Raw genomic sequence first — 18528 nt, 5'->3', positions numbered from 1 at the left:
CTGCCTGATTAAGGGACCCTAATCAGCTTGGGGAGATTAAGGGCTCCGGACAGCTGTTCCCACACCCCCGCCCTGGGCCGGGCTGGCAAAGGAGACCTGTGGGAGGGCGTCAGAAGGGGGATCTGCCCTGTGACCCCTCACCCGGGGCCTGGGCCCGAGCCCCAGACTTTCCGGTGAGTGGCAAAGCCCCTCTGCAGGGACTCCGGTCCCTTCTGCCCCAAACGGATCTAAGGAGGGCATGGGCGTGTCTCCACTGACCCCCGATGGCTCTGAGGAGGGAGGAGGGGCAGGCAAGAGGGGAAAAGTCAGCAGGAGAAGCAGGGTTTTGGGGGTGGGGGGTGCGGTGGGCTTCCAGGCCATGCCCTTGACCCGCATAGAGTCCTCCGAGCCCGAGGAGGGGACTGTGGAAGTGGGACCCCGTCCCGGGTGAGTTGGGCTTTGAGAAACTGGGGGGTTGCGGAGAGAGCCCTAAGAGAGTTCTGGGGGCCTCGTCCACTCACCCGGCCCCGCTTCTGCCCCCAGCAGCCGGCGATGAGAGCGCGCGCCCTCCTTGCGGGTGGGCTTCCGGACCCCCGGCTCTGCGCCCCCACGCGGTGGGCTCCGGCCCTGCCCGGTGTCTCCAGTGCCCTGCCCTGGCCCCGACCTCCTCGGCTCCGGCTCCTGCTGCTGCTGCTGCTGCTGCTCCTGCCGCCCTCCGTCCTCTCCGCCGGCTTCACAGTGGGGGTGCTGGGCCCCTGGGCCTGCGACCCCATCTTCGCCCGCGCCCGCCCGGACCTGGCCGCCCGCCTGGCCGCCGCCCGCCTGCACCGCGACCCAGCCCTGGAAGGCAGCCCCCGCTTCGAGGTCACGCTGCTGCCCGAGCCGTGCCGGACGCCGGGCTCCCTGGGGGCGGTGTCCTCTGCGCTGGGCCGCGTCTCGGGCCTCGTGGGACCTGTGAATCCCGCAGCCTGCCGGCCGGCCGAGCTCCTAGCCCAAGAGGCGGGGGTGGCGCTGGTGCCCTGGGGCTGCCCCGGGACGCGGGCGGCGGGCACGACGGCCCCCGCCGGGACGCCCGCGGCAGACGCCCTCTACGTTCTCCTCCGCGCGTTCCGCTGGGCGCGCGTGGCCCTGGTCACCGCGCCCCAGGACCTGTGGGTGGAGGCGGGACGCGCGCTGTCCACCGCCCTCAGGGCCCGCGGTCTGCCCGTGGCCCTGGTAACTACCATGGAACCCTCGGACCTGTCCGGAGCCCGGGAGGCCCTGAGGAGGGTCCAGCACGGGCCCAGAGTCAGTGGTAGGCTCCCCTGCAGGGTGCGGGGAGGGGGGCAGTGCCGCGGGCAGGCAGCGGGGCGCCGCAGTGAGCCGGCCTGTCCGTCTCCGTCGGTCCGCAGCAGTGATCATGGTGATGCACTCGGTGCTGCTGGGCGGCGAGGAGCAGCGCTGCTTGCTGCAGGCTGCGGAAGAGCTGGGCCTGGCCGACGGCTCCCTGGTCTTCCTGCCCTTCGACACGCTCCACTATGCCTTGTCCCCGGGCCCGGAGGCCTTGGCCGCGCTCACCAACAGCTCACAGCTTCGTAGGGCCCACGATGCCGTGCTCACCCTCACGCGTCACTGTCCCCCGGGAGGCAGCGTGATGGACAGCCTGCGCAGGGCCCAGGAGCGCCAGGAGCTGCCCTCTGACCTCAATCTGGAGCAGGTAGAGGGACCAGGGAGGAGGGAAGGGGGGAGGAGAGGGGTATGGAGAGCAGGAGATGCCAGAGAGGAGAGAGGAGGATGGAGGCAATGAGAAGTGGATAGTCAGTGGAATCAGAGGATGGAGTCAACGGGAGACGGGAGGGTGGCGCCAGTAGGGAGACTAGCTAGCAGCCCCACCTGTTCTGAAGTTTCCTGGGTGATGCAGCGGCTCTGGTCTTGCTTCGGGCATCTTAGTACTGGGATTGCTTCCGGAGTGTAGGCAGTGAGACCGCGCAAGCCCAGCTCCAAGCAGTAGACCCTCGCCACCTCCACACTGCAATGTTTGGCAGTCTGCTTCAAAGCAAACCCACGCCCAGCACAGTCTGAAATACACGGCTGGCATTCTTAAGAGAACAGGAAGGAGGAAGGATGCAGATCCAATCTCCATGCCCAGTGTAGTGGGGCTTCCTCTGGTGGTCATCACTTCTTGAGAACCTTGACATCTTGTGAGAAGCAGGAGGCCCCTAGAGGTGGAGCCGGGAGCTTCCATAATCATGGAGATCCACAGCGTACTCCCAGCAACCAGTTAACGCTCAGGATTCCCTGAAATTCCAGAACCCTGGTTTAGACCATCTAACTTCATACCACTCATAGAAAGGGGAGGGGGCTGGAAACCGCTAAGATAGAAGGGAGTTTAGATGTCAGCGGGCAATAAATTAACCACCACAAAGGCCCCCACTCAAAGAGTTGCTCTTGAGAGACGGCTGTGAGATATTCCCCGCCAATGGTCCTAGTCTCCTCAGAGAGGACTTGGGTAGCCAAGGGGAGAAAGGATGGGAAGAGTCAATATCAAGAGGAGATCAAGAGTCAGTTAGGACAGTGGTGAGATGGGATGCGGGGGCGGGTGGAGGAAGTGATGAAAATGCATCTTCAGTTCTCCCTAACTGGGACAACCTTGCCCCTGGCTCCCTGTGAGACCCCTGGAAGTCACCCTTGATTCCTCTCCCCTCCCCCACCCTACATCCGGACATCAGGTCCTGTCATTTTGACTTTGTAAAAGTCATTTGAATCCATCCACCTTCTCCCTCCCCACTGTCACTGCTTTGGTTCAGGCCACAGCACTCCTGATCTAAATCTTGAAACAAAATCTCTCAAATGGTCTCTGCTTCAGTGTTTATCTGCCCCGGGCCTTTCTCCCCCAATGATCAGTTCAAACTTCAGAAATGGGACAGATCTGATTGTGTCACACCCCTGTTCATAGCCTCCCAGGGGCTTGTCTCGCCCTGGATAGATGTAGGTCTCTTCAAACGGCTTAACAGGTCTCTTGTCTTCCTCTCTCTTCCATCTTCCTTAAACTTCAACCAGACCAAGCTACTTCGGGTTCCCTAAACGTGCCCTTCTCTTTTGCCTCTGTGCTGCCAGGTGTACTCTTCCCTCTCTCCTGTCCCTCCCCTCTCCCAGATAATTCTGATTAATTCTCTGAAGGATGGTCATTTCTTCTGGACGCCTTCTCCTCCTCCCCCCTACCCTCACCCATGGCCCTGCCTCAGGCTCCGTATCCGTCTCCCCTACTAGATGAAAGATTCCTCGGGGCAGGGACTCTATCTTATCAATATCTCAGCGTCACCTACTGCTTTACACAGTGCCTGGCACTGGGAGAGATGGGAACTGGGGAAAATAAGCTTGATGAAATGGGGTGATAGCCTTGGGGAAAGAAAAGAAGGAAAAATAGTAGAAGCCAACCAAAAGATCGGACAGGAGAATTTTAGGTGAATAAGAGGTAATGATATTAAAAATATAAGCAGGGCAACCAACAGGAAAGAGAAGAGGGGAGCTTTCGGTGATGGAGAGTAGGAATAACCAGCCGTGAGAAGAGCCTAAGAACCATGGACAGAGGGAAGGTCAGCGGGGAAGAGGGGGGAGAAGAGAGCCAATGGGGAGAGAGGAGGAGGGAGCACCGAGGGACGCGGGGAAGCACTAACGAGGTGTGAACAGTCTATACTCGCTGGGCTTGAGGGCCTGAAAGAAGCAGAGAAAGGCTAGGTGGACCAGTCAGCCCGCGTCTGTGTGTGGGCGCTGACCCCAAACCCTGGGCCCGCCCTCTCCTTCCTCAGGTGTCCCCACTCTTCGGCACCATCTACGACGCGGTCTTCCTGCTGGCGGGCGGCGTGGCCCGGGCGCGGGCGGCCGCAGGGGGCGGCTGGGTGTCCGGAGCGGCGGTGGCCCGCCACATGCAGGACTCCCGGGTGCCCGGCTTCTGCGGGTCACTGGGGGGAGCCGAGGAGCCCCTGTTTGTGTTGCTGGACACGGATGCAGCGGGGGACCGCTTCTTCGCCACATACGTGCTGGACCCCACCCGGGGCTCCCTCCGCTCCGCTGGGACCCCGGTGCATTTCCCTAGAGGGGGAGGAGCACCTGGGCCCGACCCCTCGTGCTGGTTCGAGCCAGACAGCATCTGCAACGGAGGTGAGGGCGAGCACCCCGGCCCCCGCTGAAACGGTCAGCACGGACCCTCCACAAAGTGGTGAAAGAGAGTGAACTCTCCTCCCGTAACTCCTTCCAGGTCCTCCTCAGACCCCTGGCTTGTGCGGAACCTCTCTCTGGCCAAGCCCCCAAAGCCCTCTTGGAACGTTTCTAGCATTCCCAGAGGCTCCCCTCCGCAGAACCCATGGTCTTTCCCTAGACCTTCTTCTGGGCTCCCATCCACCTTTGCTAGAGCCTGCAGGATCTCACAGGACCGCACACCTCGTTAGACAGGGTGCCTCCCTCTGGCCGCGGGGTCCTCAGCGTCCCTCCTCTCACTGCCTCTCCAGGCGTGGAGCCCGGCCTCGTCTTCACCGGCTTCCTCCTGGTGGTTGGCATGGGGCTGATGGGGGCCTTCCTGGCCCATTACGTGAGGTGAGTATGGCCCTGAGATAGTGGGGGATGGGCTCGGCTCTCCACCTCCCAGAGTGGCATCTGGGCAACAAGGACTGCAGGCTGGGTCCACTCAAGACTAGAGAAAAGGAGGACTAGGGGAGGGGGAGGTGCCCCAAGGGCTGGAGGAGCAGAGGGTGTTTGGTTTGGGGATGGCTGCTCTCCCCTGAGCCAACATTATCCCCTGTGGGTCTCCGCTCATGGACTTGGGTCCCCTTTGAGCAGATGACATCCTTTCTCTCCCAGGCATCGGCTACTTCACATCCAAATGGTCTCTGGCCCCAACAAGATCATCCTGACTCTGGACGATATCACCTTTCTCCACCCACAAGGGGGCAGCGCCAGAAAGGTGGGGGAGGCAGGGAGGCCGGGATCTCTGGCAGGGAGGCCGAGATCTCTGGCAGGGAGCCCGCTCTCCGCGTGTCCTTCCTTGTATATCTGTCCCGCTCCCTGGGCCAGCCCTCACCTCAGCCCCCACCAGGGAAGGCCTGCTTCCTGCCCTGGCTCCCTCCCGGGTCTGACCTCTGGGGGTGTGCGATGAGAGTAACAGCCCCTGTCCCCACGGCTTTCCTGGGACAGCGTGAAGCTTCAAGAAAACCAGCTTGTTTTGAAAACTGCAAAGTGCAGGGCGATTGGGAAGTAATGTCATTATCACCTTCCCTAATGAAGAGTTCTTCCCCTCTCCTCTGTAATCCCGAGAACTTAGCCTGACCTCCACCCAGGACTCTGACCCCACAGTCTATTTTGACCCCTTGCATTGACCTCTACCTTCCAGGTGGTCCAGGGGAGCCGATCGAGTCTGGCCGCCCGCAGCACGTCAGACGTCCGCAGTGTCCCCAGCCAGCCATCGGACGGCGGCAACATTGGCCTCTATGAGGTGAGCTTCGCCCCCAGCGGGCCCAGCTCTCTGCCTGGAGTTGTGTCGTATCCTGCAGACTCCGGAAATGGTGATAGGAGCCCAGAATGGGCTCTAGGAAGAGGTCATGGGTTCCCCAAAGGGAAGCATCTGGGAATCCTTCCTGCCCCAGGATTTCACCTTAGCTTTTATCCAGACGACAGCTCCTCAAAGGGCAATCCCAGTGGCTCAGAGGCTGGAAGCCTGACTGGGGGGCTAGGGGTATACTGGGACCATGCAGCCTGGTGTGAGCCCTGAAGCCATCCCCTGCCCTGTTGGGCACCCCTGTCCCCTCAGCGATCCAAGACTGCAGGTTACCGGAGGGTATGGACCTCCCCGGAAAGTTTGGGGCAGAGGGGCACTGGGATGTGGTCTCATGGTCACAAAAAAAGACATTTCCAGGACCTGGATTGTTGGGTTTGGGGAGTTTCCAGACCAGGCTATTCCCGACTCAAGACAGACCCACGTCCTGGCCCCACCCAGCATTGCTGCCCAGTTCAGCTCGGACTCGGGAACAGCACGCCTTAGAGGGGGGAAAAAAAAGTCACCAAAGGGCATTAGGGTCTTAACTATGGGTCAGTCAGTCTGAACGTGGTGGGAAGGGGGCGAAACTGTGAACAGACAGAGTGAGCTGAGGGAGCTCAGCTCATCAAGAGAGTGGGGTGGAGATTTAGAGCTCCCAAGTGTCAGGTCACACAGGGACTGCAGAGGCTCCTACCCTCTCACCTAGAGGCCACCACGGGCTGAGCGTTATTGCCATCAGGGGCAAGCTATTAGTCATTTGTAAAGGACTGCCCTGTGCCTTGAGGAATGGTTGGTGTCTCTTGTCCCGTCCACTAAACACAGCTCCCAGTTCTGGTGACGATGAAACATGTCTCATATCTATTTCCAAATGCTCTTTAGAGGTCAACATCTAACCACCAGGACTCCCCTCCAGTCCAAATCCCTTACAACAGACGAGGCCAGCCACATAGATTGCAAAATCTGAGGCAAAATAAAACTGAAGGGCTCCTTGTTCATTCAGGGTGACAAAGCAGATCACTGAACCAAGCACGGGCGCTTCTGAGCATAGCACCCAGGGGGACGGCACGGGCTGCATGTCCGTGAACCAGCCCGACCAACAGCTGAGGACAGGGAGGCTCAGAGCCTGGAGGGGAACTGCCTGTCCTTTGCAGTTCATCTGTAATAAGCCTGATCTACCCAGACTCCTGACTCCTAGCACAGTGCTCGCTCATGGCAACAGAGGGTGCCGAGGGCTGTGGTTTCAGTGACATATGTGGTGGTAATGGCCTGTTGGCGAGCACAGCGGAGGGGCTGAAGACAGCCATGCAAGGTGGGGGGGGGCTCCCTCCCGGCTAGCTGCGAAGTGGACCGGCAGACCTCAAGCCCCTCACTCCTGACACTCAGTGTCACAGGGAGGATGTGTCTGGAGCAGGGGGCCAGTGGAAATGTGGGGCCCTAGGGCTCCTCACCTCATGGGGTTTTAGGAAACTGAGTTCACACAAAGGAAAAGAGGAAGAAAGAAAGAAAGAAAGAAAGAAAGAAAGAAAGAAAGAAAGAAAGAAAGAAAGAAAGAAACTGAGGTCACTACTCCCGTCTCTCCTCCAGGGAGACTGGGTTTGGCTGAAGAAATTCCCTGGGGATCAGCACATAGCCATCTGCCCAGCAACCAAGACAGCCTTCTCCAAGGTGAGAGTGAACCCTCCTCATGCTCTTTCATAATACTAGTTCTTTCTTTTGGTGTGCTTATCCTGTTAGGTTCAGGGTGGGCTTGCGTATTTTTTTAAGGTTTATTTATTTATTTTAGAGAAGGGGGAGGGGCAGAGAGAGAGGGAGAGAGAATCTCAAGCAGACTCCCCGCCAAGCGTGGAGCCCGACACGGGGCTCGATCCATGACCATGAGATCATGACCTGAGCCAAAACCAAGACGCAGACGCTCCACCATCTGAGCCTCCCAGGCGCCCCACTGGCGTATTTCCTATCTGCCTCCCTCACTGCTCTGTAAGCTAAGCGAGGGTTTCCCTTGGCCCGTCATTGCATATTTGGCACCCAGCATGCCGTTTGGAACGTTAGAAAGATGTAATGAATGTTTGTCGAGTGAATGACAGAAAGTTAAAAAGGGCTTCCCAGTTTTGTTGAGCGGCTTTCGCAGAATGGCCTAGTTAAGGCATACTGGGTGCAGGAGGAACAGGCAGGCAGGCTGTAGACCGGCTTATTCTGGTCCTTCCCCCTCAAGGCCCCCCTTACATCATGCAGCCCGTCCTGGCCTCCTTCCCTGAGGCCTCCGCAGACGCTCTTGGCCACAGCTGCAGAATGACTTAGGGTCAACCGGCTAAATCATCATTTAATAACAGGCATCTCAGGGGCGCCTGGGTGGCACAGCGCTTAAGCGTCTGCCTTCGGCTCAGGGCGTGATCCTGGCGTTGTGGGATCGAGCCCCACATCAGGCTCCTCTGCTATGAGCCTGCTTCTTCCTCTCCCACTCCCCCTGCTTATGTTCCCTCTCTCGCTGGCTGTCTCTATGTCTGTCAAATAAATAAATAAAATCTTTAAAAAAAAAAATAACAGGCATCTCAGATGAAAGGAAGTCCCCTCCTGGACAGGAGGAAAGCTAGAAAGGACAGCTGTTGCCCGCTAGCACCTGTTTTCCCAGCCTGCCCAGACTTGGGGGGGGGGTGCCCTGTCCTCCTCTGGGACCATAGCTTGGCTGCTCAGTCCCTTCCTCCCTAACCTGGTGAGGCTGGGAGTCTCAGACGTTTCTGACGCAGTGTCAGAACCAAGCAAAGCAGCCCAGGGCCATCGCCGGCACAGCCAGTTCTGGTGTTTTCTTTGAAAGCAGAGAGGTTTCTTTCTGGTTCTCTCTGCAAGGGCTGTTACACCAGAAGGGGGGGGGGGGCTTCTCCATGGAGTGTTTCCTCTAAAGCCGGGCAGCTCAAAATCTCACGGCTAATCGGTCAGAGCCTGCGTGGGTCCTGGTTCCCCAGCAAGGTTGTCTTTTCAGTCCTAACTTGAAGCTCAAGTCTGCTCAGCATCTGAACAGCATCCTTTGACTCTCCCGTGCCTTCCGGGGAGGGGGGGGGGGAGGGGGATCTGTGGAAGCAAGCCCCTCTCCATGCCCCAGGGACCATTCTTAGCCCATCATCCTAGTTGGGACACTCAGACACAGGCCTGAATGACGGGTCTCCTCCCCACGTTGCTTCCAGGGCGGAAAATGCCCGTTCACTTTCTCCCTCCAGCTCCGGGAGCTCCGGCACGAGAACGTGGCCCTCTACCTGGGGCTCTTCCTTGGTGGGGGCTCGGGGGGCTCGGCGGCCGCGGGGGAAGGCATGCTGGCTGTGGTCTCAGAGCACTGCACCCGGGGCTCCCTCCACGACCTCCTCGCGCAGAGGGACATCAAGCTGGACTGGATGTTCAAGTCCTCCCTCCTGCTGGACCTCATCAAGGTGTGTGGGGTGCGGGCGTGGAGGCGAGGACAGGGCAGGGAGCCGCGGGGCTGAGGCCTCCTCGCCTCGCACCCCTCCAGGGAATGAGGTATCTGCACCATCGAGGCGTGGCCCACGGGCGACTGAAGTCACGGAACTGCGTGGTGGACGGGAGGTTCGTGCTTAAAGTCACGGACCACGGCCACGGGCGACTGCTGGAAGCGCAGAGGGTGTTGGTGGAGCCTCCCAGCGCCGAGGGTAGGATTCCGGGCTGCCTCCCGCGCGCGGAAGCGCGTACCCCAGGATTCCCATTATTTCCAGGCTCCCTCCACCCCTCCCTCCGCCTTCGCATGCTCTCCATTCCACCGCCACTGGACGTGGCTCCTGCCACGAACAAGGTCTTGGGACTTCTGAAATGAGAAGGGTGGGCTCTGTGACTGGGGAGGCGGGGGCTGGCTGAGGGCGTGGCTTGTGCCTGAGGGGCGGAGTCTCCTCTGAGCTCCGCTTGGTCTAAAGGGCGGAGCCTATTTGCGAGGACCCCGCTTTCTCTGAGACCCGCGTTGGTTTTCTGGTAGTTTTTCCGGGGGAGAGGGGTAGCTGCAGGCAGCGGGGCTGGGAGTTGGCGAGTGGATGTGAGCCTGGCCTTTCAGGTTAGGATGGGGGTCTGTCCCCAGAGCCCCCAAGGCCCTCCTCATGCCCACGCCTTCTTCCCCGACCCCAGACCAGCTGTGGACAGCCCCGGAGCTGCTTCGGGACCCGGCCCTGGAGCGCAGGGGGACGCTGGCCGGCGACGTCTTCAGCCTGGGCATCATCATGCAGGAGGTCGTGTGTCGCAGCGCCCCCTACGCCATGCTGGAGCTGAGTGCCGAGGGTACGCCGCCCCTCGCGTGGGCCTTTGGGCTAGAAAGGCAGCCTGCTGTTGGCTGACCCTGAAAGCCTCTTTTCCTGAAAGCCAGGAGCTGAGGCTTAATTACGTGGGCCTCCCTTACGTGGTTCTGAAGCGTCAGGGCAGTGGAGAGCCAAGCATGGGGATGGACGGGGCAGCTCTTAGAAGCCCAGGCTTCCGTGATGGCCTCTGTCCTGGTCCTGGACCCAACCTGCCCCTCCAACTGAGGAAGCAGGCTCCTCTCTGGTTCTTGGGGGCCCCAGGGAGGCAGCAGTGTTGGGAGAAGGGGGCGAAGAGTAGTCGGATCTGGTCCGGATCGTTGATCACCCCAACCCTCCCTCTTCTTACATGCAACAGCTCTTGGGCTCTGCTTATCACCTCTTACTGCCCCCTGGCCCCCCGGGGTTCAAGACCCTCTTGTTGCTCCCGCAGCCCCCTCCCTACCTACCGAAGCTCTGATTTAAAGAACCCCCATTCCAGTCTCCCCATCTTGGGCTTCGACAGCAGGCCAGAGTCAGAGGTGGCTTCTCTTGGCCCCCTCATGCCTCCAGAAGTGGTGCAGAGGGTGCGTAGCCCCCCTCCACTGTGTCGGCCCTCCGTGTCCATGGACCAGGCGCCCGCGGAGTGCATCCAGCTGATGAAGCGGTGCTGGGCGGAGCAGCCAGACCTCCGGCCCTCTCTGGACCGCACCTTCGACCAGGTCAGGCGCTGGTATTGGGCGAGGGCTGGGCTGGCCACATGTCGGCGACCTGGGGAGGCTTCCGGAAGGCAGGCTAGCAGGATCTCTGATCTCCAGGCTATCTCCCAAAGGGGTAGCCTGAGGACTGGGATTAGGTGAGGGGCCGAGTTAGAACAGGGGCTGTGGAGGCCTTTGGAGCAGGAGACAGAGCTCTGGGTGGGAGAAATGTTTGATTGAATTCAAATAACATTTGAATTGCTTGGTACAATGTGGCCTGGGAGCCAAACGCTGGGCAGGGCCCCGTGTCTTGTCAATCACTAGCTGGGAGTAGCTGAGGTCTGGGACCCCCCATTTCCCGTATGCCTCCTGATAATGTGTGAAAACACAGGGCCTGGCATCCCCGGGGGTAGGGGGTGGTTGATGAGTAAAAGATGAACGGCGAGGGGTGGGGGGATCGGGCACCAGATGGCCGCACACAAGGGTCACGGCAGCCCGGGTCCCACCAGCTTCCTCCTCCCGCTAGTTCAAAAGCATCAACAAGGGCCGGAAAACCAACATCATCGATTCGATGCTGAGGATGCTGGAGCAGTACTCCAGTAACCTGGAGGACCTGATCCGGGAGCGCACGGAGGAGCTGGAGCTGGAGAAGCAGAAGACCGACCGGCTGCTCACGCAGATGCTGCCTCCGTGCGTGCGCGTGCGCGTGGGGAGGGGTGGGGGAGGAGCGCGGCGCGCAAGCGGCCAGTCCCTTGCCGCCTCCGCGTAACCCCGCCGCCCGCCATCCCTAGTTCTGTGGCCGAGGCCCTGAAGATGGGGACACCCGTGGAGCCCGAGTATTTTGAGGAGGTGTCGCTGTACTTCAGCGACATCGTGGGCTTCACCACCATCTCCGCCATGAGCGAGCCCATCGAGGTGGTGGACCTGCTCAACGACCTCTACACGCTCTTCGACGCCATCATCGGCTCCCACGACGTCTACAAGGTGGGGTGCGCGGGGGGCAAGGCGTCCTGCAGCTTCACCAGCCCCCAGGCCACCTGCCCGCCTTTCGCAGCCCTCTGCCCTTTCTGCCAGCCCCCCAGGTTGGAGGCCTCCCCCAATTCCTGCACTAACCCCCGTTGAGGTCCCCTGACAAGGGACAATGGCTTGGGGGGGGGTTGCTCAATACTGAATCCGCACGACCCCTTCCTTCAGGTAGAGACGATTGGGGACGCCTACATGGTGGCCTCGGGGCTGCCCCAGCGGAACGGGCAGCGACACGCCGCCGAGATCGCCAACATGGCTCTGGACATCCTCAGCGCCGTGGGCTCCTTCCGAATGCGCCACATGCCCGAGGTGCCGGTGCGCATCCGCATCGGCCTGCACTCGGGTAACTCCCGCGCCCCCTTGCGAGTCCCCCCAGCCAGGGCCCGGCTCCACATTCCCGAGACAGGATGCCAACTCACGGAGTGGGGGTGGCGGTGGGGGGACTTGTCTTGAAGCCACTTTCGCCTGCCAGGCACCGTTGTGATTGAGAGGTACCCTTGAGAGTGTTGCCTTGGGGAGCTGGTGGAGATGATGGGGTGCCAGCGTCCCCCAAGGTGCTAGGTGCCACCCAGCCGCTGGCACGGCCAGTCGCAGCCCAGACCCCGGCCACCCACCCTGCGCGTCTTCGCAGGCCCGTGCGTGGCGGGCGTGGTGGGCCTCACCATGCCGCGGTACTGCCTGTTTGGGGACACGGTCAACACCGCCTCGCGCATGGAGTCCACGGGGCTGCGTGAGTGGGGCGGAGGTGGGCGGAGCTAGGGGGGGCTACTCACGGAGCATTGGGGGAATGGCTGGGGGGGCGCCGCAGGAGGGGAGTCCCGAAATCCCCGTGTCCCCTGTCATCCCAGCTTACCGTATCCACGTGAACATGAGCACCGTGCGGATTCTCCGCGCTCTGGACGAGGGCTTCCAGACGGAGGTGCGAGGGCGCACGGAGCTGAAGGTGAGGCTAGGCCCCGCCCCGTCCTGGGACCGGGCTGTGTTCCGCTCAGACTTCTGGATCCACCCGCCCTCCCCCCAGCCGCCTAAGCGCTCCCCTCCCCCGTGTTTCCCCAGGGCAAGGGCGCCGAAGACACGTACTGGCTGGTGGGCAGACGCGGCTTCAACAAGCCCATCCCCAAACCACCCGACCTGCAACCGGGGTGAGGAGCCAGCCTCCCGCCCCCTTCACGCATTCTCCCTGTCTCCTGCCTGTCTCCCTGTCCCCGCCCTCCCACTCACCCTCCGTGAACCTGCTGCCCTCTCTCCCGCAGGGCCAGCAACCACGGCATCAGCCTGCAGGAGATCCCCCTCGATCGGCGCCAGAAGCTGGAGAAGGCGAGGCCGGGCCAGTTCTCGGGAAAGTGAGGCCCAGCCGGCACAGGTGGTGCCCCTCTGCTCCCAAGCCCAGCTGCCAGTCTCTCCTCCAACTCCGGGGTGGGAGATTACCCACCTCTGGGAGATGCTTTCTGGGGAACGGGCACCTCTTCCCCAGCCTTAGGGCCTAGCCCTGCCTGCTGAACTTCCCACCTGCTGATACCGGTATCCCCATCCCTGTCTGACAGAGTTAGCCCAGGCTCATTCTTAAACCCAGGGATTTTCCCTGGGAGGGAAGATCAGCTGCGAGGATTCTAGTTCAGTGGGCCTGGAGTGATCCAGGAATCCAGACTTGAGAACCCTTGTACACATGACCTGAGATCTCTCCTCTGATCCCCCACTGCATTAACCAGGCCTCCCTGCCAGGTTGCACAGGCTGTGCACTGCACAAGAGACAGAACTCTAGACAGCACCATTCAGCAGAGGACACGATGAATACTGTCTCTAGAGTTCTGTTAGGGCAGAAGCCCCGCCCTCTACCTTCCTTGAGGAAACTTTGATCCATAACCCTCCCCTTCCTAGGTGAACTCCTCCCCTCCCCCCCGGCCCCTTTCCACGATTTCCCTCTGACACACTCCTCTTTCTCTCAGGAGTATTCTGGAAGGTCCTTTTCCTGAAAGTTGCTGCTATAGGTGACCAAAAGTCTGGCTAATACCAGTGGCTTCTAGCCAGCTCTGCCTCAAAGGATTCCGGGCCTTTACAGGAGCTGGTTGCAAACCCACTATGTGACCTTGGGAAAGTCTCATGCACTCTCTGGGCTTGGGTTCCACCTCCATGGTGAAATAAGGAGTGGCCTAGGTGGTTTCCACACTTCCTTGCTCTGACCCCTAAGCGTCATTGTGGTTGGCCTAGGGATATGGGCCACTGGGCTTGCGGTCTCCACTCCCAGTGACTGAGCCCATCAGGAGAGATTGGGGTGGGGATTCCCCACTCTCCAGGGCCTCCCGAGGTCCCAGAAAGGAGGGTCTGGGACCCTCCCGACCCCAGAGGTGGGTGGAGGGGACCTCCTGTTCCTCCAGAGCAGGGTTGTCTCGTGGCCTGAGGGTTAGCCTCTGTTCAGCTTCCAGCATCCCTCCCTTCATCCCTCCCCTGCCCACCAGTCAGAAACCGGCTCCTCCCGCGGGCACAACCGTGACTTGCCCAAGTGCAGAAAAAAGCTGGCTTCAAGGCTTTGGGGAAAGGAAGGGAAACAGGCTGCACCACACCTTTACTAACCAGAGCACACAAAAAATCGTAGTATTCCCTGCTTCACTGGGCACCGCTGAGGAGGCTGGTGGGACTGAACATCCTATGCTCTCTGCTTGGATCTTTCCAACAAGTATCAACCACCAGCCCTCCCCGATGGGCCAGCTGAAGTTGCTTTTGTGGAACCGTGATGGCTGCAGACCCCGGCAGAAGTTAGTAGCATGCGCCCAGAATGCCATCTTAGGTAGTGAGCGTCCTGTCCCTGGAGGTGAGCAAGCAGCAACATCATGAGCCGGAGACATAGCAGTCAGAGAGAACGTCTGGGTGGAAGGACGAACTAAATCCTCGCAGCGCAGACTGGGGTCAGTGGGCCAGTAGCAGCCCCACGACCTGGGAGCTTGTTAGAAATGCTGTTCTAGACTCTGGGGCCCAGACCGGAAGCGAACCAGAAAGGGCATTTTAACGAGCGCCCTCCCAGTGTTTCTGTGCACTTGAACGTTGGCCAATCGTGTCACTACGTGATCCTAAGAATCTCTAAGATTTCATAGAATCCCGCCCCTAGACTTGCTTTGTTTGGGCTCTGGGGTAGTTTCTGTTTGAGCTAACATTTAGAAATGTTAGGGCTTCGCTCTGCCATTCTGTGGCTCCCCCCCCCTCCCCCAGGCTCCAAGACACTTAGATTTTCTGGACGCCCCTAGATTTTCTGGACGCCCTTCCTTACGGTCTGGCGCCTGTGGGCACCTGAGCCGAGGCCTCCCGGAGCAGCTGCTGATGGGATTCCTGGAGCTCCTGGAGACGGTCTGGCCCGGCTTCTGAAATCCATAAGCTCCGTGGTCCTCCCGCCCCTTCCTAAAGGTTGAGAACGAATGTGTAAGAAATCAGCAATCTAGCATCTGCAGCTTCTGGTTACTTGAGGTGGTGTTGCTAGAGTGAGGAATTTAGCGCAATTTTAAAAACATTTCTAACGGAGTTTGGAGATGATGAGTTAAAGATATTTTTTTTAAACCCTGATATGCGCGCGTGCGTGCACACACAGTATTTTAAAAATTATATACATTCTTAAATATCTCTCCAGATTTTCTCTGTACTTGCATCCCGGGGATTGAGGGCAGACCGCCTTGCTGGCACTGGGCCTGACACTATGACCCGAGCCCTCCCTCCCCTGTCTCTTCCCAGCACCTCCCCACTCCCCCCCTCCCAGAATGCCCCACTCCCACCCTTTCTGGCTCCTTCCATCCCACCTGTGAGGAGGGCCTGTGATTCAGGGGAGCCTCCAGGCAGAGTCGACCCGGGATCACTGGATTACGTGCAAGGAGACTAGCATAGGCAGGCTGGGGCAGGAAGTCCCAGAGGAGGAGGAGCTGGGGCCCCAGCCCAGTTTGGGGTAGAGGTGGAGGCAGCAGGGCTGAGCAGGTCCCTTCCCACCTTCACCTCTGCCTTGTCCGGAGACCAGACGTGACTGGGACTGGGAGGAGCCTGTAATGGTCAAGAGAGAGCCAGAGAAGCAGAGGCCCAGCCCCAAGCCACAGAGCCGGTGGGAGATGGGTGGGAAGGTCGAGGCACAGTCTGCTCTCTGCCCCTCTGCTCCCTTCTCCGACCCTGCCTCTCCCAGGGTCTCAGGGGTCTCCGCTCTCTGCCCACAGTTCCTCCCTGCCTGCCCGTCCCTGCAGCTCCCCCATTTCTGTGGAACCTTCCTTCCTGGGCCCAGTCAGTGTCCTAGAGCCCCGCTCCCCTCTGCCTCTGGTCCCCTTCCCCTGCTCACCCCTGTGGTTCCTGCGACAGGGCACCTCCTGCCCCCCAGCACCGGGCTTGGCACTCCCCACCTTCAGACGTGTTTACGCTACCTCTGCCGCTGGCCTGCGCCGGGAGCCGCACGTGGGGCTGCCCTCGCCTTCGGGATGGCTTTGTAGCCAGGACCAGTGGTGGCCAACGCAGGGCCATCCCACAGCTCCTGCTGCCTCGATCCCATGGCTGGGACCCCACATCACGTCCCGGGGCTCACTCGGCGCCTTTTCTCTGCTGCTCCTCAGGGTCTGGGCATTGCTCCCCATCCCCACCTGCAATGGGCCACAGGCACCCCCATGGGGGATCTGTGCCGCTGCACTGCGGGGGCTGTGTTCACCGGGATCTTCTGGACTGCATGCTGTGGACACCAGGCCGTGTGCCACGGTGTTGGGTCCTGGGAGGGTGGGGGCCGAAATAAAGGTGTGCTTTCTTCCATGTCACGCTGTGTGGTCCTTCTGGCCTGGACGGTCCGCACACCCCCTTGCCTGCAGCGTTCAAACCTGGCGTTTCCTGGGAGGGCTTCGGGTAGGGATGAGTCCACAGCCCCCCAGCAACTACTCTGCTCAGGGGGTCTGCTCTGAGCGGACGAAGCAGGGGAGCCTCAGGCTTTTCAGGTTTCTAGAAAAGACCAGGGGCTCTGAGGCTCTGGAAGAGGGTGGTGTGGCCTCATCCCTGGATCGCAGGCAGGAGAGGGAAAAGAAGACAGGAGCAGAGCTGTTCTGTGACCATGCCCCAGGGGAGCCAGAGCCCAAGACTGAAGGAATGGGGCCCACAACCCCAAGCCACCAGGAGGTGAACGGCCCATTGGTCGTCCCTTGTCTCGGAGCCCCGCTGCCTCCGCCCCAGGCCTGATGTTTCTGACATGACGACTCGTGATGGGCATGAGTGGCTGTGCCTTCCTGGCATCCCCAGTCCCGTGGAACTGACCCCAGACCTCCCCCCTCCAATCATTGCATCCCTCTGTGGCCAGAACTGCTTCAAGGGCAGGCAGGTGTCCCAGGAGGGGCCAAAGAGGCTTGGTGCTAGAGGCTGCTGGAAGCCAAGTGAAGAAGCTGCCTGTTTTCTCTGGGGTTCCCGGGGCAGGGCGCGGAGCATCGTCGGCAGGGGGGCAGAGACCATGCCATGCTGCTGGACTGTCTGCCCCTCGCCGGTCCTAAAGCCAGATTGGCTGTTTGAGCGCTGTGACTGGTTGTTATCTTAGGCCAGACTGAATTCGGTGGTGTTCTTTGCAGTCAAGAGTGTCGTGACACACTCCTCAGAAGGCTGATGGTGCGGTGGGGGGTTGGACTGGTTAAACAGGAAAGAGACAAAGAAAAGGCTGGCTTGGGAGGGAGGCAGGGAACGCAGGCTGAGTGACCGGGAGGAGACAGCCTCCAAGCCCTGACTCCACCAAGAGTCAGCGGGCGCCTCTCCCTGCCCTAGGACTGGTGCTGAAAATTCCAGTTACGGGAACCTAACGCAGGGAAAGGGTAGGACCTGGGCGGGGCGGGGGGGGGGGTGGAAATGCAAACAGCCTTGCAGAACCGTCTGGACTCCCGTGCTGACCCAGCGGCTGGAAGCTGGAGGAGCCTCCAAGTCCGACCTCAGAGCCAAGACTCATGAAAAGGACTCTCCGAGCTCAGCGCAATGCCAGCTGTCGACACCTTCCGGAATTAAGTGACTAGACTTCAAGAAGCAGGTTGGGGTGGGGCAGGAGGTGCCCCTGCTCCCGGGGTGCAGAAGGAAGTAGAGAAATGAGGGGAAGGACGGTTGTGACATCTGGGATCCTTTGGTTCCCTGCAGGGCAGGGCTCGCCTCTCAGTCCAGAGACCCGCCCTTCCAAACTACAGCCGTTTTGTCACCTCTACTCCGACACTGACCTTACAACCCATCCCGGAGCCTGTGCCTTTGGCCCCGGGACTCAGAGAAGGGCATGCTGTCCCACAGTTTACCCATTCTGCTCACACAGACGTTGATCCAGCCATTCAAAAAGCATATCCCCATGTTCTATCTTTAATCCTCGGGTGACCCCATTTTCAGGCTCCCAGCCGTGAAATGAATCTGTCAAAGGCCGCAAGTCTGACAAATCTGGAGATCAGAAAGCAAAGTCAGGAGTTCAGGCTCTGGGCGTTGGGCCGCCTCTCAGGGAGCCGCGGAGATATCCATCTTCCAGGCAGACCTGCTTCGGGCCCTCTTGGATGTTTTCTGCAAGAGCGCGATTTCAAATCATTGTCTGTGTAATCGGATGATTAAAGTTGTGACTCGGCCGGATGTTATAGCTTTCTCCAATCAGTGCCTTCAAAAGGCCGGTGCAGGTGAGAACTCCAATCTCCTATCTGCTCCTGACCACCCAGGTCAGGGACCTGGGGCTGCGGGTGGGCTTGGGGTACATGTCTGCCCCTTTCCCTGCTTCTCCAACTCTGGCTCCTTGGCCAGGAGGGAAGGGTCATGGGGACATAATCGGATCCTAGGACGCCTGCTCCCTCACTCCTCGAGTGGGGCATACAGAGGAAACTCCACTAGTCACCTACTGGGGACGCTTCCCTGGTCTCACCTGGGCTCGGAGGCTGCTCACACCAGCTGGGGGTGCCGTCCCCACCCACGTGCACCTGCAGGGGTGAGCTCAGCACAAAGCTAAGAAAATGGAAGCTTCGTGGTCCCTCCTCACCTGCACAAGCCGCTTCCAAGCCTGTCGACCCAATTTTGCATTCTTTTTCTTAAAGAGGGCCTTCAAAATTGGATCAGCTCC

At 60.1% G+C, this 18528-nt stretch overlaps 1 protein-coding gene across 1 annotated transcript; it reads left to right on the top strand.

The window, feature by feature from the left end:
• Positions 1–531: 531 nt before the first annotated feature.
• Positions 532–12821, top strand: GUCY2D (guanylate cyclase 2D, retinal). The gene is made up of 18 exons (XM_026520874.2): positions 532–1273; positions 1371–1675; positions 3768–4119; positions 4467–4551; positions 4816–4918; positions 5345–5446; positions 7073–7153; positions 8701–8907; positions 8988–9144; positions 9608–9757; positions 10324–10472; positions 10975–11138; positions 11240–11432; positions 11643–11817; positions 12106–12204; positions 12323–12417; positions 12531–12616; positions 12728–12821. Exons 1-18 carry the CDS (start codon positions 532–534, stop codon positions 12819–12821), a joined length of 3339 nt encoding a protein of 1112 aa, XP_026376659.2.
• The last annotated feature ends 5707 nt before the right edge of the window (positions 12822–18528 follow it).

Source organism: Ursus arctos, unplaced genomic scaffold (genome assembly GCF_023065955.2).
Source record: "Ursus arctos isolate Adak ecotype North America unplaced genomic scaffold, UrsArc2.0 scaffold_14, whole genome shotgun sequence".
Taxonomy (NCBI): domain Eukaryota; kingdom Metazoa; phylum Chordata; class Mammalia; order Carnivora; family Ursidae; genus Ursus; species Ursus arctos.
The sequence above is the reverse complement of the archived record's forward strand: the minus strand, read 5'-3'. Positions and strand labels throughout refer to the sequence as shown.

What these genes read in the sequence shown, in the direction of transcription:
- GUCY2D (XM_026520874.2), top strand. Translation starts at nt 532, where the DNA reads ATGAGAGCGCGCGCCCTCCTTGCGGGTGGGCTTCCGGACCCCCGGCTC. An exon ending in AAGGGGGCAGCGCCAGAAAG is followed by an intron (nt 4,919 to 5,344) that starts GTGGGGGAGGCA and finishes TCTACCTTCCAG; the next exon opens with GTGGTCCAGGGGAGCCGATC. An exon ending in CCGCATCGGCCTGCACTCGG is followed by an intron (nt 11,818 to 12,105) that starts GTAACTCCCGCG and finishes GCGTCTTCGCAG; the next exon opens with GCCCGTGCGTGGCGGGCGTG.